The following is a 23,357-nucleotide window of genomic DNA, read 5'->3' as shown; positions in this document are numbered from 1 at the left end:
TTTCGCGAAAAATTTGCCCGATACGCGTCTATACGTTCACTTTGTATGGGATCGATGTCGATTTTAAATGCTCTTACACACTTGATTACATTGCTACTTTATTCCGGTCACCAATTTTTACATTGCATGGTCTTGCTGTGCGTGCAATACAATGTAAAGTTGTGTTGTTTGTTTTCGGGCTGTTTTGCTAAAGAGGCTAATGTAGCTAACAATAAACAACGGCTAGCCAATTTCATGCCACAATCACTAAGACAAACTGGAACGCTATGAATGCTCCGAGACCGGAAGTGATGTCAAACGTGCAACTCGGAAGGCTGGCATCCGAGGATTCAGGAACACACCATTAGTGTCTATAGGCGAACAGAGCGAACCGGTGCGCTCCGGCTCCTCGTCCTCAGCAAGAGGCAAGGCTTGTTCAGCTGCAGCCGCAGCAGCCTCCCCCTCTATTTGTGTAAATTCTTCCTGGCTGTATTCTGGCTCGTACAAACAACACTTGTACCTTCAAAACTGTTCTCCTTCCGCTTGACAGGAGTGAGGTCCACACAGGGCCGGCGCTGGCCGTTTCGGAGCCCTAGGCGACTCGAAATCAACTTGCGCCCTGGACAGGTCTTGCGAGCGGGGGGGGGGGGGGGGGGGGGGGGGGGGGGGGGGGTGCTACGCTGACGGTTTCGGGCCGCCCTGACAATTGCTCCCGCGCCCCCTCGCTTCTCCGTTCGCGTCGTATATTTTAATTGATATATTTTTTAATTAAGGGCGCCACCAGAGGGCGCCCCCAACGCATTTGTCGCCCTAGGCGGTCGCCTAGCTCGCCTATGCCAATCGCCGGCCCTGTCCACACTATAAACACCTGTAAAGATAAGGTTAATCTGTAAACGTGTTGCCATGGAGATAAAAGTTCCCTTTAATCTCTAGAATTTCTGGTAGGCTATGACTTACCTGTTAATTTACAAACTACAAGTAGAAAGAGGACTGACATCATTTCAAACACCACGGGAGCCTTGATGCTCAACATTCCACCTCTGTATCCTTTGTCAATTGCGCTGGATGCAAGATAGGTTCCACTGCAAGATATTGTTTCGTTTTGGCAAGGGGCCGTGTAATAAGCGGGATAATGTATAGAACGTTGCCGGTCATTATCGAAAATAATATACTTCAGGGCGAAGCAAGACACCTCAGCTTCGCGTCGGGGTCCGGTTCGCCCTGTCGGGGCTTATTTTCCCGATAACGACCAGTGTTCTGTGCAACAATATCCCTTAGGCTACATATATCATATAAGTCCAGACCAACATAATGGTTGTGCGCGAGAGACACACGAACGTACATTCGGATTGCATGATAGGAATAGATCTATTCCGATTAGAAATCTAATTGGATCAGAAATCTTCTCCCGTTTGTCGCGGCCCACCTGTCACATCTCCATTCCCCACCAGTGGGGCGAGCCCCACACTTTGAGAAGCGCTGGCGTAGCCTAAATACACTGGCACTGGGCGGAGTGTGGGGCTCCTACCACTAGGAGATGCCCCCGCACCACGGCCCAAAATACATTTCAAAGTGGACCGGCCCACCGGGAAACCTCCCAATCTTCCCGATGGCCATCCGCCTCTGGTATATAGTTGATAACCTTGATAAGTCATTCATGTTGTTAACATTAAAATGTAGGGTATTAAAGGAGTAATCGGTAGGGTAGGGGTAAGACAGTGTATACCGAAACACGTCATCAAGAAGCAGGTAGGGGTTGGACAGTGAATACAGAGACAGGTCATCAAGGGGCAGGTAGGGGTAAGACAGTGTATACCGAAACATGTCATCAGGAAGCAGGTGTTGGACAGTGAATACAGAGGCAGGTCATCAAGGAGCAGGTAGGCAAGGCCGCCTTAATGCACGGGCTTACCTGGGTTGAAGCCCAAGGGCCTACGACGATCAGGGGGCCTATCATGAGCTGCATCATTTTTAAACTGGCTCATGATCCCGATCGGCGTAGGCCCAAGACAATGTGATTTTGGGTCCTTGCGGACCCTCCTTCCGTACACCGCAAGGGCCGCACGTGCGCCTCCCAAAAAACATAACCTTCCGTCGAGGCAACGCAGCAGCAACGGCTGTGATTGGCCGCCAACTAAAACCCGTCGCAGAGCCATAAACGTTCACGACTGCGTCGAAGTGTCTGCGGGTTCATTGCGTTGCGGGAAGGTGGGACCATGAAAAGGAATGGGAGTCATGCTACAGTGGATCATTAAGGTGCAACCACAGTGTCTCTGATCAACCATGAAGATCCACCATCCGTCTGATAGAAAGGTGTGGTGGGATTACAATTTCCCTCCTCTTTGAAGAATAGAGAGATCATTGCCTTCAGGTTTATGTAAAGGCTCCTCCACACTTTATATCACTGTGTCTCTCAAGAGCACAGTAGTAGAGAGCTGTGTCGGCCAGGGTTAGCTGGGTTATGGTGAGTTCAGTTGATGTTCTGGATGTCGTGGACTCATAACGAGTGTCAGGAATACTCTGACTGTCGCTCCCTTTTGCTCCTTTCCAGAGTATAAACTGAGGAGCCTGGTTAGAACGATGTCTGTACCAGTAAAGGTCAACATAGTCAGAGCTTGTTCCATAAGTGCATCTGAGTGTTACAGATGCCCCCTCTTTCCCACTGACCTTCTCTTTATCAGGAGAGATGGAGTCCCCAGCTATCAGGGCTTGAACAAGTCCACACAAAGAATGCGTTAGATAAACCTTCAAAATACATTTTATGAAAATAAAGATAATGAAAATAACATGAACATAGAAAAACATAGAAACACATCAGAATAAAATATCTAAAACATCCAATCCTGATGATTCAGTCATGCACGGAGTATTAGGCATTAGGTTTATATCTTACCAGATAGAAGTGCGGCCATGATAATACACTGCCAGGTTTTCATCTCAACAGCAGGTCTAGAGAATCAGGAGACACTATCTGGTGTTAAGCTCAAGTATGAGACAAAATCTCTTTATGGTACTAGCTGTTAAAGACACAATGACCAAACCTGTTGATGAAATAGTTCGACACCCACTTGATAATACTGACCTCTAGTGGTGGACAAGAGATCTCATCTTCACTTAAAGAAGAGTAAAAGCTAAAAGACAAATTGGTAAATAATAAGAAAAAGAGCCATGGTGATTAAAGTTCAACAAATGAACCACACTATCAAAACCAAAATATTCCAAATGATATGGCTAGAGAATGAACTGCAGAAACATGTAAATATTTTGTAAAAGGAGAATGGTAAACGTGTATCCTGATTCAGAAAAATAATATTGTAAAGGGTTTATGTATTTTGTCAGCAATGTCTGTACTGGTCTCAGGGGGAGAGAGAAGTGTGTTTTGTGCTCAGCAGGTTTTTGTACAGGGAGTCTGTGTTTCCTGTCACTGTGGGCTTCAGAGCACAGTAGTACAGAGCAGAGTCAGACAGCTGCAGGTTCTGGATCCTCAGAGGAACTGATGTGTTTTGGATTTGGGCATCAAATCTTTCTTTGGGGAACTCTTCGGCTTCCTTTCCTCCCAATGTAGAGCGTTGTAGCACAAACCTGGGGAAGTCGTTTCTTTGTTGTTTATACCAGAACAAATATGGGGTATAGTCAGTCTCAAAGGTACATTGTAGACTGACTGTGTGTCCTTCAGTAGCAATGACTTCTTCACTGATCTGGTTCACACTGTCTTCTCCTTTACACTCTGGGGAAGAACAGAAGATGGTGGTTAATGAATGTATTAATCAAGTTCAATGATGATAGGAGTGTCAACAAGTCTTTAAAGAGAAACCCAGCCGGAGAGTGAGAACAAGGATGAGTCCATATTATGGAGGTGATAGAATAACATGGTTGATAAGAACACAACAGAAAATTATGGCTAAAACATCCAATACCAATTAGATACAATTTTGACGATTGATGCATATTTTTAGTGTGAAGCACGCGGTTTTAATCTTACCAGATAGAAGTGGAGCAATAATAATCCACAGCCAGGTTTCCATCTCAACAGAAGTTCTACAGCAACAGGAGAAACCATCTGGTGTTCAGCTCAAGTATGAGACTTACTCTCTTCATGGTACCAGCTCTTAAAGATACAATGACCAACCATGTTGATGAAATAGTAAAGCACCTACTTGACAATACTGACCTCTAGGGGTGGATAAGAGAACTCACCTTCATGTTCACTTTAAGAAGAGTAACTGTGGAAACCTAGATGGTTTTTAATTGAATGAGCCATGCGGATAAAAGCTACAAATATAACACACAATTCAAACCGAATCATTTAAAAGAATAAACAAGTGAACTTACTGAAAAAATATAAAAATAAATAATAAAATTGAAAAATGGTAAACATGTATAGTTAATCAGGAAATAAATATTGAGATGAAGTTTTGTGTCAGAAATGTCATTGATCGGGTCTCAGGGGGAGTTGAAGGATTGTTTTGTGCTCAGCAGGTTTTTGTACAGCGAGCCTATGTTTCCTGTCACTGTGGGCTGCAGAGCACAGTAGTACAGAGCAGAGTCTGTCACTGCAACAGAGGAGATCTTCAGATCCACTCCAGTCTTCTCTTCAGTCAGTTCAGTGGAAAACCTTTTGTCTGAACCAAGAGACTCAACTGTTCTGTTGTTACCAAACCCTGAGATGCACAGCAGGAACTGTGGAGGTTCTCCAGGATACTGACGGTACCAGAAAAAATAATCGCTCCCTGTAGCAGTTTTAGAGAGCGTGTAGGACAGAGAAACACTTGTACCGACTAATCTGTTCTCTTTCTGCTTGACAGGAGTGAGGTCCACACTGTAAACACCAGTAAAGATAAGGTTAATATGTAAACATGTTGCCATGGCTATACAAGTTCCCTTTAATCTTTAGAATTTCTGGTGGGCTGTGACTTGAAAAGAGGACTGACATAATTTCAAACACCATGGGAACCCTGGAGCTCAACATGCTACCCCTGTATCTCTGTTGTAAAATACAGTTTATTCACTAGACTCCTGGTGTGAATTCACCTCTCCAGATGCGCCTCCCCTGAACCACAGTTTAAGGTAATGACAAATGCTCTTCAAGTTCCTTGTCAGGTTTTTGTACAGGGAGTCTGTGTTTCCTGTCACTGTGGGCTGCACAGCACAGTAGTACAGAGCAGAGTCTGTCACGGCAGCAGCGGAGATCTCCAGATGGAACATTTTTTTATCACTGTCCTTTTTCAAGGTAAATCCAGATAGCTCCATGTATTCTTTGATAAGGAACTGGGGAGGTGAGCTGGGGTACTGCCGATACCAGAAGAAGGATGTTGCTGAAGAGTAGTTGCAGGAGAGAGTCACGCCGTCTCCTTGTAGAGCCTGGACTGGACTGTCCTGGATTGAGTGGATGGATTGCTGATAACTGTCACCTGCATATGTTAAGAATGAAAGGTCAGTGACTACGACAGTGTTACAGATCCTGGAAAGATTAATGTGAATTAATTCATATGAAGTGCTACATATATTGAGGTCCATGTCTGAATTAGGACAGTGCTTTTAAAGCAGAACTCACCAGTAAACCCAGTGAATAAAACCACTAACATGAAGATCTGCATAGCTAATACTGGAACAAGCAGATGTTGTCAAGCAGCAACAATCAAGAGTCTAGAAGCTGTTGTGTTGACAGATTGTTTCTGATGTGCTGCCTGTCAAGCTCCACCTCCAGCTAGAGTGGCACCAAGGACTGAATGAGACAGGAGAAGACCTTCTACTATACTGGCTCTGTGGAGACCATGAGGACCCAGGAAGAGGAGCGACAGGTGAATGTGAGTTTTAGTTTCAAAGGTCAAGTAGAACCACTGTGGTGACACCATCTCTACATGTATTCATGTCAAATAAAGATCACTTTGTGTTAAAAATATGATTATATTATGTAAACTGATTGGATGAATGTTAGATTGCTGTTAGTTTTGACCAGAGTGCTTGGGACATTCTTCTAGATTGAAAAAGGTTTTAATTTAACGTTGACCCCCTCATTGACTGTCGGAGCAGAGTGTATTTTTGTTTAGTGGGATGGCTGATGGTTATTTTACTGAGATGCCCTACTCATGGGAGTACTGCTACAGTGTATCATTCACACGTAAAACATGAAATCAAAAAACGTATGGTGAGTTCAGTTGATGTTCTGGATGTTGTGGACTGAAAACAACGGTCCCGACTATTCTGTTCAGTACTCATTGACCTTGCTCCTTTAACAAGTATAAAGTGAGGAGCTTAGCTAGGCTGAAGTCTGTACCAGCGAAGATGCACATTGTAGAGCCTGTATATCATAGGTGCATCTGAGTGTTACAGATGCTCCCTCTTTTCCTCTGACTTTCTGTTTATTAGGACAGGTGGAGTTCCCAGCATCAGACCTGGAAAAAGTCTAAATAAAAAATATGTTACATTGACATGGACCATAAAGAACACACCAGGATAAAATGTCTGAAACAATAACCAATGATTGAAATGACCCACATATAGTAACCAATTTGAACCCTAAAATTCCCAATATTATGGAAAGAGAATGAACTACAGAAAGAGAATGAACTTCAGAAAGATTGTAAGATGTTTGGTGTGTGGGGAAAATACAACAGAGGAGTACCGATGTGTTTAAACAGTAATGTCTGATGGTTTAAGGGGGAGAGGGAATTGAGTTTAGTGCTCAGCAGGTTTTTGTACAGGGAGTCTGTGTTTCCTGTCACTGTGGGCCTCAGAGCACAGTAGTACAGAGCAGAGTCTGTCACCGCAGCAGAGGAGATCAGCAGCTCCACAAGTCTCTGTTGTTTGATATGTGTGATGTTCATTCCTGGTATTGGATTAGTTATGATTCCAGAGTATTCCATGATAAGGAACTGTGGTGGTGAGCCGGGGTACTGGCGGTACCATAAGAGACTACTGACTACAGAGCTGTTGTAGCTGCATGAGAGCACCACAGCAGCACCCTCAACAGCACGTTGGACATCCTTCTGCTGACTGATACTGTCTTCAACACTTGGACCTGAAATCAAAAAGGGGATTCAGTCACTGCAACGAGAATCAAATCTACAATACATTCATGTTTCAGACAAAGATGATTTAATTGCACTAATTAGGAGTAATTTGTTGTTTTGACAAAAATCTTACCACATAAAATGAAACATATCACGAGTGCAAAGAGCATGATGGAGTGAGGCAGTGGAGAGCAGAGCGAGTTCTAGTAAAGCAGGAGAGAGAAACATAAACACATTTTACTCAACAGTCCTTTTGTGGCTGGCTCCTCCCATCATCTCATCTCTCCAAGGCTCTCCAATACCCAGCAGACCTGTTACCATTCATGACCAATAGGGGGCATCACAGTAAAAGCTAAGTTTCGCTAGATAGGTAAACTCATTTAGATTTTCCTTTACTTTGCTAGCGTTTATGAAGCCACCACCAAAGGATTTCAGCTCACTGGATGGGGGTCTTGCTATGTGCATTGTTGAGATTTAATTTATTTAAAGGAGAACCAAACCCCAGCACCACTTGTAGGTTGTTTTCCATTGTAGTGACTCCCTCTTTAGGTGAACACATGCTATTACATTTGTAACTTGGTTACCTGGTCCCCTTTGGATTAATAACGTTGTGACACGGCTGTTGAGGAAATAGTTAAACCATTACTTGATAATACTGACCTCTAGTCAATTATACCAGTTACAATAATCCCAGTAAAGAAAACAATATTCATCACCTGTATCATAGCAGCATCGGAGTGTTACACTTCCTCCCATTTTTCCACTGACTTCCTGTTTATCAGGAGAGATGGAGTCCCAAGCTATCAGCCCTGGAAAGATTCCACATAATGGACGTGATAGATAAAATGTCATATGTGTGTAACATGAGCTTTTCCCAACAGCAAGTTTAAAGCAACAGGAGAAACTGTATGGTGTTCAGCTCAAGTAAGGACTTATTCTCTAGATGGTACCAGCTGTTGAAGACACCAACATCAAACATATTGATGAAATACTTCGACACCCACTTGATATTACTGACCTGCAGAACAATTTTAAGATGTTCAGAGTATGGGCAAATTATGAGGTTCTGATGAGTTAGGGTTAGTTAGTAATGTCTGTGCACTGGATTCAGGGGGAGAGGGAAGTGTGTTTTACGCTCGGCAGGTGTTTGCACAGGGAGTCTATGTTTCCTGTCACTGTGGGCCTCAGAGCACAGTAATACAGAGCAGAGTCTGTCACTGCAGCAGAGGAGATCTTCAGATCCACTCCAGTCTTCTCTTCAGTCAGTTCAGTCGAAAACCTTTTGTCTGAACCAAGAGACTCAGCTGTCCTGATGATACCAAGCCCTGAGATGGACAGCAGGAACTCTGGAGGTTCTCCGGAATGCTGATGGTACCAGAAGAAATCATCGCCAGGAGTAGCATCTCTAGAGAGCCTGTAAGACAGAGTAACGGTCGTACCTTCTAAACTGTTCTCTTCCTTTTTGACAGGAGTGAGAACCTCACTATAAACACCTGTAAAACAGAAGGTTCATCCGTAAACATGTTGCCATGGAGATACAAATCTCTTTTTAATCTTCGCATTACAGAAATTCAGGTGGCCACAACTTACCTGTTAATTTATACAGCACAGTAGTACAGAGCAGAGTCTGTCACGGCAGCAGCGGAGATCTCCAGATGGAACATTTGTCTTTCACTGTCCTTTTTCAAAGTAAATCCAGAGAGCTCCATGTGTTCTTTCATAAGGAACTGGGGAGGTGAGCTGGGGTACTGCCGATACCAGAAGAGGTATGTTGCTGACGAGTAGCTGCAGGAGAGAGTCACGCCGTCTCCCTGTAGAACCTGGACTCTGTCCCGGATTGAGTGGATGGTTTGCTGATAACTGTCACCTGCATATGTTAAGAATGAAAGGTCAGTGACTACGACAGTGTTAAAGATCCTGGAAACTGCTAAACAAAAAAAATATATATTGAGGTCCATATCTGAAATAGGACGGTGCTTCTAAAGCAGAACTCACCAATAAACCCGGTGAATAAAACCACTAACATGAAGAGCTGCATAGCTAATACTGAAACAAGCAGATGTTGTAAAGCAGCAACAATCAAGAGTTTAAAAGCTGTTGTTGACAGATTGTTTCTGATGTGCTGCCTGTCAAGCTCCACCTCCAGCTAGAGTGGCACCAAGGACTGAATGAGACAGGAGAAGACCTTCTACTATTCTGGCTCTGTGGAGACTACGAGGACTCAGGAAGAGGAGCGACAGAAGCTCTGGCTTTCAAAAGTCAAGGAGAATCACTGTGGCGTCACCATCTCTACATGTACATGTATACAATGTTTAGATAAAAAAATAATTGTGTACTCAAAATATGAATGTTATATGTTTAATGAGTCAGATATTTTTTATTGCTGTAATTCCTTACCCGAAGGGTTGGGTAAATTCTCGTTCTCATGGAACTCTATAACTCTATATAAATATTAATAATATATTTTTACAATTTAACGTTTACTCCCTCATTGACTGTCTTAACATAGTGTGTTTGTGTTCAGTCATACAGCTGATGGTTATTTCATTTTTCCCCTCCTCTTGGGAGTCATGCTACAGTGGATCATTAGCAGGTGCAACCACAGTGTCTCTGATCAATGATGAAGATCCACCATCCATCTGATAGAAAGGTGTGGTGGGATTACCACTTCCCTCCTCTTTGAAGAATAGGGAGATCATTGCCTTCAGGTTTATGTAAAGGCTCCTCCACTCTTTCTATCACTGTGTCTCCAAAGAGCACAGTAGTAGAGAGCTGTGTCGGCCAGAGTTAGCTGTGTTATGGTGAGTTCAGTTGATGTTGTGGATGTCGTGGACGCATAACGACGGTCAGGAATATTCTGTTGGCTGCTATATGATCCTTCTCCTTTATAGAGTATAAACTGAGGAGCCTGGTTCAAATGATGTCTGTACCAGTAAAGGTAATAACCGCCATAGCTTGTTTCATAGGTGCACCTGAGTGTTACAGATCCCGCCTCTTTTCCATTGACTTTCTGTTCATCAGAAGAGATGGAGTCCCCAGCTATCAGTCCTGGTAAAAGTTCACATAATGGATGTGTTAGATTAACATGGACCATAAAAAACACAACAGAATAAGATGTTAAAAACATTGAATAATTAATTATGATAGTAAAATGTCTGATAATTCAGTCATATATACCGTTTGGAACATGAACTTTTACTCTTACCAGATAGAAGTGCAGCATTAATAATCCACAGCCAGGTTTCCATCTCATCTGGTGTTCAGCTCAAGTATGAGACTCATTCTCTTCATGGTACCAGCTTTTAAAGACACAAGGACCAACATGTTGAAGAAATATTAAAACACCTATTTGATAATACTGACCTCTAGGGGTGGATGTGAGACCTCACCTTCAGAATAAAATTATTAATTTAATAAGACATAAATTCGACACAAATAAAATTCAACTATTTTAAGATGAATACTTTAATCAAGAAAATGTAAATGCAAAAACTGCATACAAATTTTGAGACATCGGGATTATGGTGAAAATGGATAATTAAGTATGAGTTCACTGTTGTGATGAGTTATCGTGTTTAGTCAGTCATGTCTGTGCGCTGGTTTCAGGGGTAGAGGGAAGTGTGTTTTGTGCTCAGCAGGTTTTTGTACTGGGAGTCTGTGTTTTCTGTCACTGTGGGCTTCAGAGCACAGTAGTACAGAGCAGAGTCAGACAGCTGCAGGTTCTGGATCCTCAGAGGAACTGATGTGTTTTGGATTTGGGCATCAAATCGGTCTGTGTGGAACTCTGGAGCATTATCTCCTTCTCCAATTGTAAAGCGTCGTAGTATGAACCTGGGAAAGTCATTGACTTGTTTGTACCAGAACAAATACACATTTGTGCTCATGGTCCCAAATGTACAGTCAAGACTAACTGTGAGTCCTTCAGTAGAAATGACATCCTCTCTGGGCTTGGTCACTCTGTCTCCTCCTTTACACTCTGGGGAAGAATAGAAGATGTAGATTAATGAATTAATCAATTAGGATAAATTATGAAAGGCACAGAGTCTTTAAAGAGTTACCCATCGAGAGAGTTAGAACTAGGATGAGTCCACAAAAAATAAAATAATTGATTATTCATCATAAGTCATATTTGTAGTGTGGAACATGAGGTTTTCATCTCACCAGATAGAAGTGCAGCCATAATAATCCACAGCCAGGTTCCCATCTCAACAGCAGGAGTACAGCAACGGGCGAAACTATCTGGTGTTCAGCTCAAGGATGAGACTTATCTCTTAGTGATTCCAGCTGTTTACACAATGACCAAACATGTTGATGAAATAGTTAGACACCTACTTGATAATACTGACCTCTAGGGGTGGATAGTGGCTCCCTCAGAATCAATTTAGGGAGAATAAAAGCTGTAGAAATGATGGTTTTTAATTTAATGAGCCATGCTGATAAAAGCTATATACACATATACACAATTTGAACAAAATTATTTAAAATAAACAAGAGAACTTACTGCTAAAATATTTTCATATTTTTAAATAAAAAATGGTAAACATGTATAATTAAAGGAAATAAATATTGTGATGAGTTCATGTGTTCTGTCAAAAATATCTGTGTTCTGGTCTAAGGGAGATGGATGAGTGTTTTGTGCTCAGCAGGTTTTTGTACAGGGAGTCTGTGTTTCCTGTCACTGTGGGCCTCAGAGCACAGTAGTACAGAGCAGAGTCTGTCACCGCAGCAGAGGAGATCTGTAGCACCACAAGTCTCTGTTGTTTGATATGTGTGATGTTCATTCCTGGTATTGGATTAGTTATGACTCCAGAGTATTCCATGATAAGGAACTGTGGTGGTGAGCCGGGGTACTGGCGGTACCAGAGACTACCGACTACAGAGCTGTTGTAGCTGCATGAGAGCACCACAGCAGCACCCTCAACAGCACGTTGGACATCCTTCTGTGGACTGATACTGTCTTCAACACTTGGACCTGAAATCACAAAGGGGATTCAGTCACTGCAACGAGAATCAAATCTACAATACATTCATGTTTCAGACAAAGATGATTTAATTGCACTAATTAGGTGTCATTTGTTGTTTTAACAAAAATCTTACCACATAAAATGAAACATATCACGAGTGCAAAGAGCATGATGGAGTGAGGCAGTGGAGAGCAGAGCGAGTTCCAGTAAAGCAGGGAGGCAAATATAAACACATTTTACTCAACAGTCCTTTTGTGGCTGGCTCCTCCCATCATCTCATCTCTCCAAGGCTATCCAATACCCAGCAGACCTGTTACCATTCATGACCAATAGGGGGCATCACAGCAAAAGCTGAGTTTCGCTATGGGTAAACTCATTTAGATTTTCCTTTACTTTGCTAGCGTTTATGAAGCCACCACCAAAGGATGTCAGCTCATTGGATAGGGGCCTTGCTATGTGCATTGTTGAGATTTAATTTATTTAAAGGAGAACCAAACCCCAGCACCACTTGTAGGTTGTTTTCCATTGTAGTGACTCCCTCTTTAGGTGAACACATGCTATTACATTTCCTGGTCCCCTTTGGATTAATAACTTTGTGACACACCTGTTGAGGAAATAGTTAAACCATGACTTGATTATACTGATCTCTAGTAAATTATACCAGTTACTATAATCCCAGTAAAGAATAACATATTCATCACTTGTATCATAGGAGCATCAGAGAGTCACAGTTCCTCCCATTTTTCCACTGACTTCCTGTTTATCAGGAGAGATGGAGTCCCAAGCTATCAGCCCTGGAAAGATTCCACATAATGGATGTGTTAGATTAACATGGACCATAAAAAACACAACAGAATAATATGTTAAAAACATTGAATAATTAATTATTATGATAAAATGTCTGATAATGCAGTCATTTATACAGTTTTTAACATGTGCTTTTCCTCTACCAGATAGAAGTGCAGCCATAATAATCCACAGCCAGGTTTTCCATCTCAAAAGCAGGTCTACAGCAACAGGAGAAACTATCTGTTGTTCAGCTCAAGTATGAGACTTATTCTCTTCATGGTACCATCTCTTAAAGATACAATGACTCAACATGTTGAGGAAATAGTAAAACACCTACTTGATAATACTGACATACAGTGGTGGACATGTGACCTCACCTTCACCTTCAATGAGAAATACATTCAACGCAAATAAATGAACACATTAAAAAAAAGATAATGTAAAGACAAAACCTGCAGACAATTGTTTACATATATGGAATATGGTGAAAATCGATCATTAATTAAGAGATCACTGTTGTGATGAGTTGATGTGTTTTATGCATAATGTTTGTGTACTGTTCTCAGGGAGGGAGGGAAGTGTGTTTTGTGCTCAGCAGGTTTTTGTACAGGGAGTCCGTTTCCTGTCACTGTGGGCTTCAGAGCACAGTAGTACAGAGCAGAGTCAGACAGCTGCAGGTTGTGGATCCTCAGAGGAACTGATGTGTTTTGGATTTGGGCATCAAATCGGTCTTTGTGGAAATCTGCAGTATTAATTCCACTTCCATGCGTAGAGCGTTGTAGCATGAACCTGGGGAAGTCATTGAGTTGTTGTTTGTACCAGAAAATAGAGGGACTTTTTCCAATGGTCTCAAATGTACATCCAAGACTATCTCTGAGTCCTTGGGTGGCAATGACAACTTCTCCGGTCAAAATCACTCCTTCTTCTCCTTCATACTCTGGGGATGAACAGAAGATGTAGATTAATTAATTCATTAATTAAATTTATCTTCTGTACCCAAAATTGAATCAATATGAGAAATCAACAGTTTTCTTTATCATGAAATACATGACTAACCTTTCTGTTTCAAATAAGATGGGGAGATTCCACGGCACCACTCTTTAATCTTGTGATTGAATAGCTGTGAGGTTTTTGTACAGCGAGTCTATGTTTCCTGTCACTGTGGGCCTCAGAGCACAGTAGTACATAGCAGAGTCTGTCACTGCAGCAGAAGAGATCGTCAGATCCACTGCAGTCTTCTCTTGAGTCAGTTCAATAGAAAACCTTTTGTCTGAACCAAGAGACTCAGCTGTCTTGTTGAAACCAAGCCCTGAGATGGACAGCAGGAACTGTGGAGGTTCTCCAGGATACTGACGGTACCAGAAGAAATCATCGCCCCCTGCAATTTCTTTATGGAGCCTGTGGGACAGAGTAACAGTTGTACTGCCTAAACTGTTCTCTTTCTGCTTGACAAGAGTGAGGTCCACACTATAAACACCTGTAAAGATAAGGTTAATATGTAAACATGTTGCCATGGAGATACAGCTTTCATTAACTCTTTACTCAACGGAATTTCTGGTGGACTTACCTGCTATCATGCAAACTACAAGTAGAAAGAGGACTGACATCATTTCAAACACCATGGGAACCCTGGAGCTCAACATGCTACCTCTGTATCCTTGTTGTAACATACTGTTTCTTCACTAGACTCCTGGTGTGAATTTACCTCTCTAGATGCCCCTCCCCTTAACCACAGTTGAAAGCAATGACAAATGCTGTTCGAGTTCCTTGTCAGGTTTTTGTACAGGGAGTCTGTGTTCGCTGTCACTTTGGGCTCCACAGCACAGTAGTACAGAGCAGAGTCTGTCACTGTAGCAGCAGAGATCTCCAGCTGGAACATGTGTCTTCACTCTCGTGTTTCAAAGTAATTCCAGAGAGCTCCATGTGTTCTTTCACAAGGAACTGGGGAGGTGAGCTGGGGTACTGCCGATACCAGAAGAGGTATGTTGCTGCCGAGTAGCTGCAGGAGAAAGTCACGTTGTTTCCCTGTACAGCCTGGACTCTGTCCTGGATTGAGATTGTTTGCTGATAAAGGTCCCCTGCATACGTTAAGAATGAAAGGTCAGTGACTACTACAGTATCAAAGATCCTGGAAAGAGCAATGTGAATTAATTCATATGAAGTGCTAAACAAATATTGAGGTCCATATCTGAATTTGGACATTGCTCCTAAAGCAGAACTCCCCAGTAAACCCAGTGAGCAAAACCACTAACATGAAGAGCTGCATTGCTAATACTGGAACAAGCAGATGTTGTAAAGCAGCAACAATCAAGAGTCTAAAAGCTGTTGTGTTGACAGATCGTTTCTGATGTGCTGCCTGTCAAGTTAGCTGGGTTATGGTGAGTTCAGTTGATGTTCTGGATGTCGTGGACTCATAACGAGTGTCAGGAATATGCTGACTGTCGCTCTCTGATCTTGCTCCTTTATATAGAGTATAAACTGAGGAGCCTGGTTAGAACGATGTCTGTACCAGTAAAGGTCAACATTCTTAAAGCTTGTTTCATAGGAGCATCTGAGTGTTACAGATGCTCCCTCTTTCCCACTGATTTCCTGTTTATCAGGAGAGATGGAGTCCCCAGCTATCAGCCCTTGAACAAGTCCACAAAAATAATGTGTTAGATAAACATTCAAAATGCATTTTATGCAAATGAAGTTAATTCAAATAAAAATTAACATACAAAAATACTTCAGAATAAAATATAAAAAACATCCAATCATCATGATTTGGTCATACAGGTAGTGTGCAGCATCTCACCAGATAGAAGTGCAGCAATAATAATCTACAGCCAGGTTTCCATCTCAACAGCAGGTCTACAGCAACAGGAAAAAACATCTGGTGTTCAGCTGAAGTGTGAGACTTATTCTCATCATGGTACCAGCTGTTAAAGAAACAATGACCAAACATGTTGACTAAATAGTTCAACACCTACTTGATAGTACTGACATCAAGGGTTGGATATGAAACTCCCCTTCACACTTAATGAGACATGCATATATATGACACAAATAAAATATACAAATTTAACGTGAATATTCCAAATAAGATAACGTAAAGCCAAAAACTGCAGACAAATGTGAATTTATCTGGATTAAGGTGAAAATGTATCATTAATTAGGAGTTCATTGTTGTGATGAGTGGATGTGTTATGTATGTAATGTTAGTGTATTGATCTCATTCATATGAACAGCTAAACATGTTTTGAGGTACTTGATCAGGATAGGATAGTGCTTCTAAAGTAGAACTCGCAAGTAAACCGAGTGAATAAAACCACTAACATGACGAGCTGCATAGTTGATACTGGATATGCCAATCATATAGAGTAGCATCAATCAAGAGTCTAAAAGTTTGTGTTGACAGATTTTTTCTGATGTGCTGTCTTTCAAGCTCCAACTCCTGCTAGAGTGGCACCAAGGACTGAATGAGACAGGAGAAGACCTTCTACTATAGATATATCTACTATAGGTCTGTGTATCTATACCAATGACTCGTGGTGTACCAATGTCACAGTTGTTAGCAAACATTGTTGCCCTGACGTGGAATTTCTGTTGCTCCAATGCAGACCGTTTTACTTACCAAGAGAATTCTCTTCTGTTTACATCTGTGCTGTTTACATTCCACCCGACACCAATGCTAGGCTGGCACTAGCTAGGCTACAGGACATTGTAAACAAACGCCTGGTGGCACAACCCGACAGTATCTTTATGCGGCGGGGGATTTTAATCATGCCGACTTAAAGTCTGTACTTCATTCTTTCCACAGTAATGTAAAATGCGCTACCAGAGGGAGCGACACACTTGATCAGGTTTATACCAACATAGCCCATGCATACAACAGGACCCAGACGTACCCCCACCTAGGTCTCTCTGATCATGTTTCGCTCCTCCTGCACCCCTGGCACACACCCAAAATCAGAGCCAGTAGGCCCGAAGTCAGGTCTGTCAGGATTTGGCCTGAGGACGCCATCCCTAGGCTCCAGGACTGCTTCAGCTCCACAGACTGGGACATTTTCAGTGGACTGGGAGTGTTGACACGTAGGTCTCTGAATAATTATCTTGTCTCAGTCCTTGACTACATCATTTTTTGTGTGGATATTGTTACATCCTGGAAACAATTCCGTGTCTTCCCAAACGTTAAACCCTGGATGACACCTAAAGTAAAATCCTTACTACGAGCCAGGATTGCAGCGTACAGAACCGGTGACACCAATGCATACAGCGCGGCGAGATCCGACCTGAAGAAAGGCATCAGTTCTGCCAAGCAAGCATACAAGACCCGCATTGAAGCTCAGTTCAACAGCGCCTCATGCCCCTGGCAGGTGTGGGAGGGCGTCAGGGCAATAACGGACTACAAGGGAAGAACATCCCGCCCTGTCAACAGCAGCGCCCCCCTAGCGGAGGAGTTAAACATCTTCTACGCACGTTTTGACAGGAACAACAAGGACCCGGTGTCGCCCCCTCTCCCCTCTGACGGCTCCACCCTAGTCCTGAGCACTCATGAGGTCAGACTCAGCCTACGCAACATCAACATCAGGAAGGCAGCAGGCCCAGATGGAGTCCAGGGACGGGTGCTCAAGGACTGTGCGGCTGAACTAGCTACAGTTCTCACCACCATCTTTAACCTGTCTCTGGCCTCATCCTGGGTCCCAGGATGTCTCAAGGCAGCAACAATAGTGCCGGTTCCCAAGAAACCAAATGTTGCAGGTCTGAACAACTACAGGCCTGTGGCACTTACCCCTATCGTCGCAAAATGCTTTGAGAAACTAGTCATGAAACACATTAAAGCCTCCATACCGCCATCATTAGATCAGAATCAGTTTGCTTACCGGAAGAACAGGTCAACAGAGGATGCCATTGCCATTGTGTTACACACTCTACTAGAACATCTTGAGCACAGTAACACATATGGGCGACTCCTTTTTGTTGACTTTAGTTCAGCTTTCAACACTATCCTGCCTAACAAGCTACACAGCAAACTACACAAACTTGGCCTGAACACCACTTTATGCAATTGGATTTTGGACTTTCTAACACACCAACACATTAATTAGGAAATAAATCTTGTGATGAGTTGATGTATTTTGTCATTAATGTCTGTGTACTGTTCTCAGGGGGAGATGGAAGAGAGTTTTGTGCTCAGCAGGTTTTTGTACAGGGAGTGTGTGTTTCCTGTCACTGTGGGCTGCAGAGCACAGTAGTACAGAGCAGAGTCTGTCAACACAGCAGAGGAGATCTCCAGATGGAACATGTTTCGTTCTTCTTCCTTTTTAAAAGTAAATCGAAAGGCCTTCTGGTATTCCTTAATAAGGAACTGTGGAGGTGAGCTGGGGAACTGGCGATACCAGAATAAATAGTTTGATGAGGTATAGTTGCAGGAGAGAGTCACTTTGTCTCCTTGTAGAGCCTGGACTCTGTCCTGCATTGAGTGGATGGTTTGCTGATGACTTTTACCTGCAGATTTTAAGAAACAAAAAGTCAGTTACTTCCACAGTGTTAAAAATCCTGTAAATAAGAGTTAATCCATATTAATTACTAAACCTTTATTGAGGTCAATGTCCTAAACAGGACTGTGGTTTTAATGCAGAACTCACCAGCAAGCTCCACCTCCTGCTAGAGTGGCACCAAGGACTGAATGAGACAGGAGAAGACCTTCTACTTTACTGGCTCTGCGGAGCCCATGAGGACTCAGGAAGAGGAGCCGCAGGAGCTCTTCTTAGTTCATAGTGCGAAACCTTCACTGCCTGCAAACGTAGGCTAGCAGGCGGAGACCACTGCTGCAGATTCAGGTTTTTATTAACTGATCATAATCTAAAGTGGTTTGGTTAAACAAATAGTTTGTAATCATAAGCAAAAGTAAAGAACCATGGACTAATTCTTTTGAGACAATATGATTATTGAGCGTCCATATTGCAGCGTGAGATGGACTCCGTCATTTTGGAAATCTATCTCACCTTTGCTTTTGCGGCCTTTGTATCTTTTCTGTGCTCAAGCGCTACATACCCTCCAGTCCTCAGAGAATCCCCAAAACTCCAGGTTATTGGATGAACAAATCCCACACCTTCTTGCAAAACCATGAAAAAATCGGGGCATTGCTTAACAGAGTCTGACGTGGAAAATATGGCACCAAATCAGGTTAAAAGTCCTGTATTTTGAAGTCAGCATTAGCAGGTTAACAGAAACTGGAGATTTACTTGTTCAACTCAACCTTGACACTTCATGCTCTATTCATGCTGTTAAAGACACAATGGCACAAATGTTGATGAAATAGTTCAGTACTTCCTTGATAATACTGAACCCTAGTGGTGGATAAGAAATCTCACCTTCTGAATCACCACAAGAAGAGTAACATTGAACATATTGGTTAGCAAATTAATGAGAAATGAAAAGTAACAAATGCACAAGAAGATTCGCATAAAGAAGAGTTTGAAGGAGCTTGATTGTTGGTAACTGTTAGGCTTTCGGTACAAAAGGATCCAATCGCAGACAGAAGGTTTGGTTACAAGAACTTTCTCTAAGTTTATTCCCAGCAAGGCACAGGTATCATACAGGCACGATCCGACAGAGACTGAATGGGCACACTGAGCTTAAGTAGCCACAAACCAATCAACACACATTAGCAACAGGTGTGTTCACAAACTCAGGGGATATCAGCAAACCAAAGAAAAGCAGGAAGTAGCAGGGTGGAGTCGAAAGTACATTGCAATCCAAAACAAACAGAAAACACCACCAACTGACCTACAAAATGTAAATAAATAATAAAAAACACATGTTGCTAAAAAAACAGGAACTTAAATATCAGGATCCCTTACAGGAACACATGGTTGTTAAGGTCAAATGGAGAAATTGCCTGCCAAACAAAATTATAGCCTATATCACAGAGAGTGATATCTAAATATGAATACTTAAAATGTCAGGGGAAAAACTGACAGACTTTAAAGCATTGAATGGGAATAACAATCAAAATGTATCAATATAGAAATTAATTGTATTGAGATGTGTTTAGGATATGCTTCCATATTAGTCATGTCTGTGTACTGGTCTCAGGGAAGATAGGAGTATGTTTGTGCTCAGCATGTTTTTGTACAGGGGGTCTGTGTTTCCTGTCACAGGTTAATCTGTAAACATGTTGCTATGGATATACAACACAGTAGTACAGAGCAGAGTAAGAGAGCTGCAGGTTCTGGATCCTCAGAGGAACTGTTTTGGACTTTGGCATCAAATCTGTCTTTGTGGAACTCTGCATAATTAAGTCCACTTACATATGTAGAGCGTTGTAGCATGAACCTGGGGAAGTCATTGATTTATTGTTTGTACAAGAACTAACTGGGACTAGTGTCAGTCTCAAATGTACAGAAAAGACTAATGGTGAATCCTTCAGTGGAAAGGACATCTTCTCCTGCCTGGATCACTCTGTCTTCTCCTTTACACTCTGGGGGAGAACAGAAGATGTGGATTAATGAATCAATCAATGATATCGATAAAGGGAGGAGAGTCAACAAGATTATTTAAAGTGATACCCAGCCAGAGAGTGAGAACCAGGATGCTAATCAGCCAGTGTTCCATGTTTACAGTGGGAGGGGAAGAGAGAGAGGAAGATTATTTATACTCTGATGCAGAAGGACATTGCATCACTGGCCCCTCCTCTTCATCATTTCTGCAACAGCATCTCAACCACAAGGTTCATAATCCATTTTTTTCCTATAAATCAGAAAGTTATAATTCAGTCAGATTCATGCATTTGAGTCCTGCTACTGTGGATCATTAGCAGGTGCAACCACAATGTCTCTGATAAACCATGAAGATCCACCACCCATCTGATAGAAAGGTGTTGTGGGATTATTGCCGTCAGGTTTATGTAAAGGCTCCTCCACAATTTATAACACTGTGTTCTTAAGACAGTAGTAGAGAGCTGTGTCTGCTAGGGTTAGCTGGGTTATGGTGAGTTCAGTTGATGTTCTAAATGTTGTGGACTCATAACGTGTGTCAGGAATATTCTGACTGTCCCTCCATGATCTTGCTCCTTTATAGAGTATAAACTGAGGAGCCTGGTTAGAACGTTGTCTGTACCATTAAAGGTCAACATAGCCAGAGCTTGTTTCATAAGTGCATCCGAGTGTTACAGATGCTCCCTCTTTCCCACTGACCTTCTGTTTATCAGGAGAGATGGAGTCCCCAGCTATCAGCCCTTGAACAAGTCCACAAAAATAATGCGTTAGATTAACCTTTAAAATACATTTTATGAAATGAAAGTTAATAAAAATAACATGAACATTTAAAAAAACATGAAAAACACATCGGAATAAAATATCTAAAACATCCAATCCCGATGATTCAGTCATGCATGGAGTGTTAAGCATGAGGTTTTCATCTTAGCAGATAGAAGTGCGGCCATAATAATACACTGCCAGATTTCCATCTCAACAGCAGGCCTAGAGAAACAGGAGAAACAGGATCTGGCGTTCAGCTCAAGTATGAGACTTAATCTCTTCATGGTACCAGCTCTAAAAGACACAATGACCAAACATGTTGATGAAATAGTAAAACACCTACTTGATAATACTGACCTCTAGGGGTGGATAAGAGAACTCACCTTCATGTTCACTTTAAGGAGTGTAACTGTTGAAACATAGATGGTTTTTAATTGAATGAGCCATGCGGATAAAAGCTACAAATATAACACACTATTCAAACCCAATCATTAAAAATAATAAAGCAAGTGAACTTACTGAAAATGTTACAAATAATAATAAAATTGAAAAATGGTAAACATGTATAATTAATCAGGAAATAAATATGGCGATGAAGTCATGTGTTATGTCAGAAATGTCATTGATCGGGTCTCGGGGAGATGGTAGAGTGTTTTGTGCTTAACAGGTTTTTGTACAAGGAGTGTGTGTTTTTCTGTCACTGTGGGCCTCAGAGCACAGTAGTACAGAGCAGAGTCTGTCACTGCAACAGAGGAGATCTTCAGATCCACTCCAGTCTTCTCTTCAGTCAGTTCAGTGGAAAACCTTTTGTCTGAACCAAGAGACTCAGCTGTCCTGTTGATACCAAGCCCTGAGATGTACAGCAGGAACTGTGGAGGTTCTACAGGATACTGACGGTACCAGAAGAAATAATCGCTCCCTGTAGCAATTTTAGAGAGCGTGTAGGACAGAGAAACACTTGTACCGACTAATCTGTTCTCTTTCTGCTTGACAGGAGTGAGGTCCACTGTAGACACCTGTAAAGATAAGGTTAATATGTAAACATGTTGCCATGGCTATACAAGTTCCCTTTAATCTTTAGAATTTCTGGTGGGCTGTGACTTGAAAAGAGGACTGACATAATTTCAAACGACATGGGAACCCTGGAGCTCAACATGCTACCTCTGTATCTGTGTTGTAAAATACTGTTTATTCACTAGACTCCTGGTGTGAATTCACCTCTCCAGATGCGCCTCCCCTGAACCACAGTTTAAGGTAATGACAAATGCTCTTCAAGTTCCTTGTCAGGTTTTTGTACAGGGAGTCTGTGTTTCCTGTCACTGTGGGCTGCACAGCACAGTAGTACAGAGCAGAGTCTGTCACGGCAGCAGCGGAGATCTCCAGATGGAACATTTTTTTATCACTGTCCTTTTTCAAGGTAAATCCAGATAGCTCCATGTAATCTTTGATTAGGAACTGGGGAGGTGAGCTGGGGTACTGCCGATACCAGAAGAAGTCTGTTGCTGAAGAGTAGTTGCAGGAGAGAGTCACGTCGTCTCCTTGTAGAGCCTGGACTGGACTGCCCTGGATTGAGTGGATGGTTTGCTGATGACTGTCACCTGCATATGTTAAGAATGAAAGGTCAGTGACTACGACAGTGTTAAAGATCCTGGAAAGAGCAATGTGAATTAATTCATATGAAGTGCCACATATATATTGAGGTCCATGTCTGAATTAGGACAGTGCTTTTAAAGCAGAACTCACCAGTAAACCCAGTGAATAAAACCACTAACATGAAGATCTGCATAGCTAATACTGGAACAAGCAGATGTTGTCAAGCAGCAACAATCAAGAGTTTAAAAGCTGTTGTTGACAGATTGTTTCTGATGTGCTGCCTGTCAAGCTCCACCTCCTGCTTGAGTGGCACCAAGGACTGAATGAGACAGGAGAAGACCTTCTACTATACTGGCTCTGTGGAGACTACGAGGACTCAGGAAGAGGAGCGACAGAAGCTCTGGCTTTCAAAAGTCAAGGAGAATCACTGTGGCGTCACCATCTCTACATGTACATGTATACAATGTTTAGATAGAAATAATAATTGTGTACTCAAAATATGAATGTTATATGTTTAATGAGTTAGACATTTTTTATTGCTGTAATTCCTTACCCGAAGGGTTGGGTAAATTCTCGTTCTCATGGAACTCTATAACTCTATATAAATATTAATAATATATTTTTACAATTTAACGTCTACTCCCTCATTGACTGTCTTAACATAGTGTGTTTGTGTTCAGTCATACAGCTGATGGTTATTTCATTTTTTCCCTCCTCTTGGGAGTCATGCTACAGTGGATCATTAGCAGGTGCAACCACAGTGTCTCTGATCAACG

General features: G+C 42.1%; 2 protein-coding genes across 2 annotated transcripts; both read right to left on the bottom strand.

The window, feature by feature from the left end:
- Positions 1-3,682: 3,682 nt before the first annotated feature.
- Positions 3,683-6,056, bottom strand: LOC130387880 (uncharacterized). Its single transcript, XM_056597174.1, has 4 exons — positions 5,534-6,056; positions 4,989-5,390; positions 4,507-4,709; positions 3,683-3,706 (listed from the first exon to the last, which is right to left on the bottom strand). The coding sequence occupies exons 1-4, from the start codon at positions 5,574-5,576 to the stop codon at positions 3,683-3,685; spliced, it is 672 nt and encodes a 223-aa protein (XP_056453149.1). The 5' UTR covers positions 5,577-6,056.
- A 14,130-nt stretch (positions 6,057-20,186) lies between these two features.
- On the bottom strand, positions 20,187-23,079 carry LOC130387879 (uncharacterized). Its single transcript, XM_056597173.1, has 4 exons — positions 22,732-23,079; positions 22,185-22,586; positions 21,732-21,907; positions 20,187-20,210 (listed from the first exon to the last, which is right to left on the bottom strand). Exons 1-4 carry the CDS (start codon positions 22,772-22,774, stop codon positions 20,187-20,189), a joined length of 645 nt encoding a protein of 214 aa, XP_056453148.1. The 5' UTR covers positions 22,775-23,079.
- Between the last annotated feature and the right edge of the window lie 278 nt (positions 23,080-23,357).

This window comes from Gadus chalcogrammus, chromosome 8, assembly GCF_026213295.1.
Source record: "Gadus chalcogrammus isolate NIFS_2021 chromosome 8, NIFS_Gcha_1.0, whole genome shotgun sequence".
Classification (NCBI taxonomy): domain Eukaryota; kingdom Metazoa; phylum Chordata; class Actinopteri; order Gadiformes; family Gadidae; genus Gadus; species Gadus chalcogrammus.
Note: the sequence above shows the minus strand (reverse complement) of the source record. Positions and strands in the feature narration are given on the sequence as shown.

Bases quoted from the DNA above. Each gene is read 5' to 3' on its own strand.
- LOC130387880 (XM_056597174.1), bottom strand. From the start codon at position 5,576: ATGCAGATCTTCATGTTAGTGGTTTTATTCACTGGGTTTACTG. The intron at 4,710-4,988 runs GTGAATAAACTG...AAACTGCTACAG, and splicing joins GAATTCACACCAGGAGTCTA to GGAGCGATTATTTTTTCTGG. The intron at 3,707-4,506 runs GCTCTGCAGCCC...GTTCTTCCCCAG, and splicing joins ACTCTGCTCTGTACTACTGT to AGTGTAAAGGAGAAGACAGT.
- LOC130387879 (XM_056597173.1), bottom strand. From the start codon at position 22,774: ATGCAGATCTTCATGTTAGTGGTTTTATTCACTGGGTTTACTG. The intron at 22,587-22,731 runs GTGAGTTCTGCT...TAACATATGCAG, and splicing joins TTTATTCACTGGGTTTACTG to GTGACAGTCATCAGCAAACC. The intron at 21,908-22,184 runs GTGAATAAACAG...AAATTGCTACAG, and splicing joins GAATTCACACCAGGAGTCTA to GGAGCGATTATTTCTTCTGG.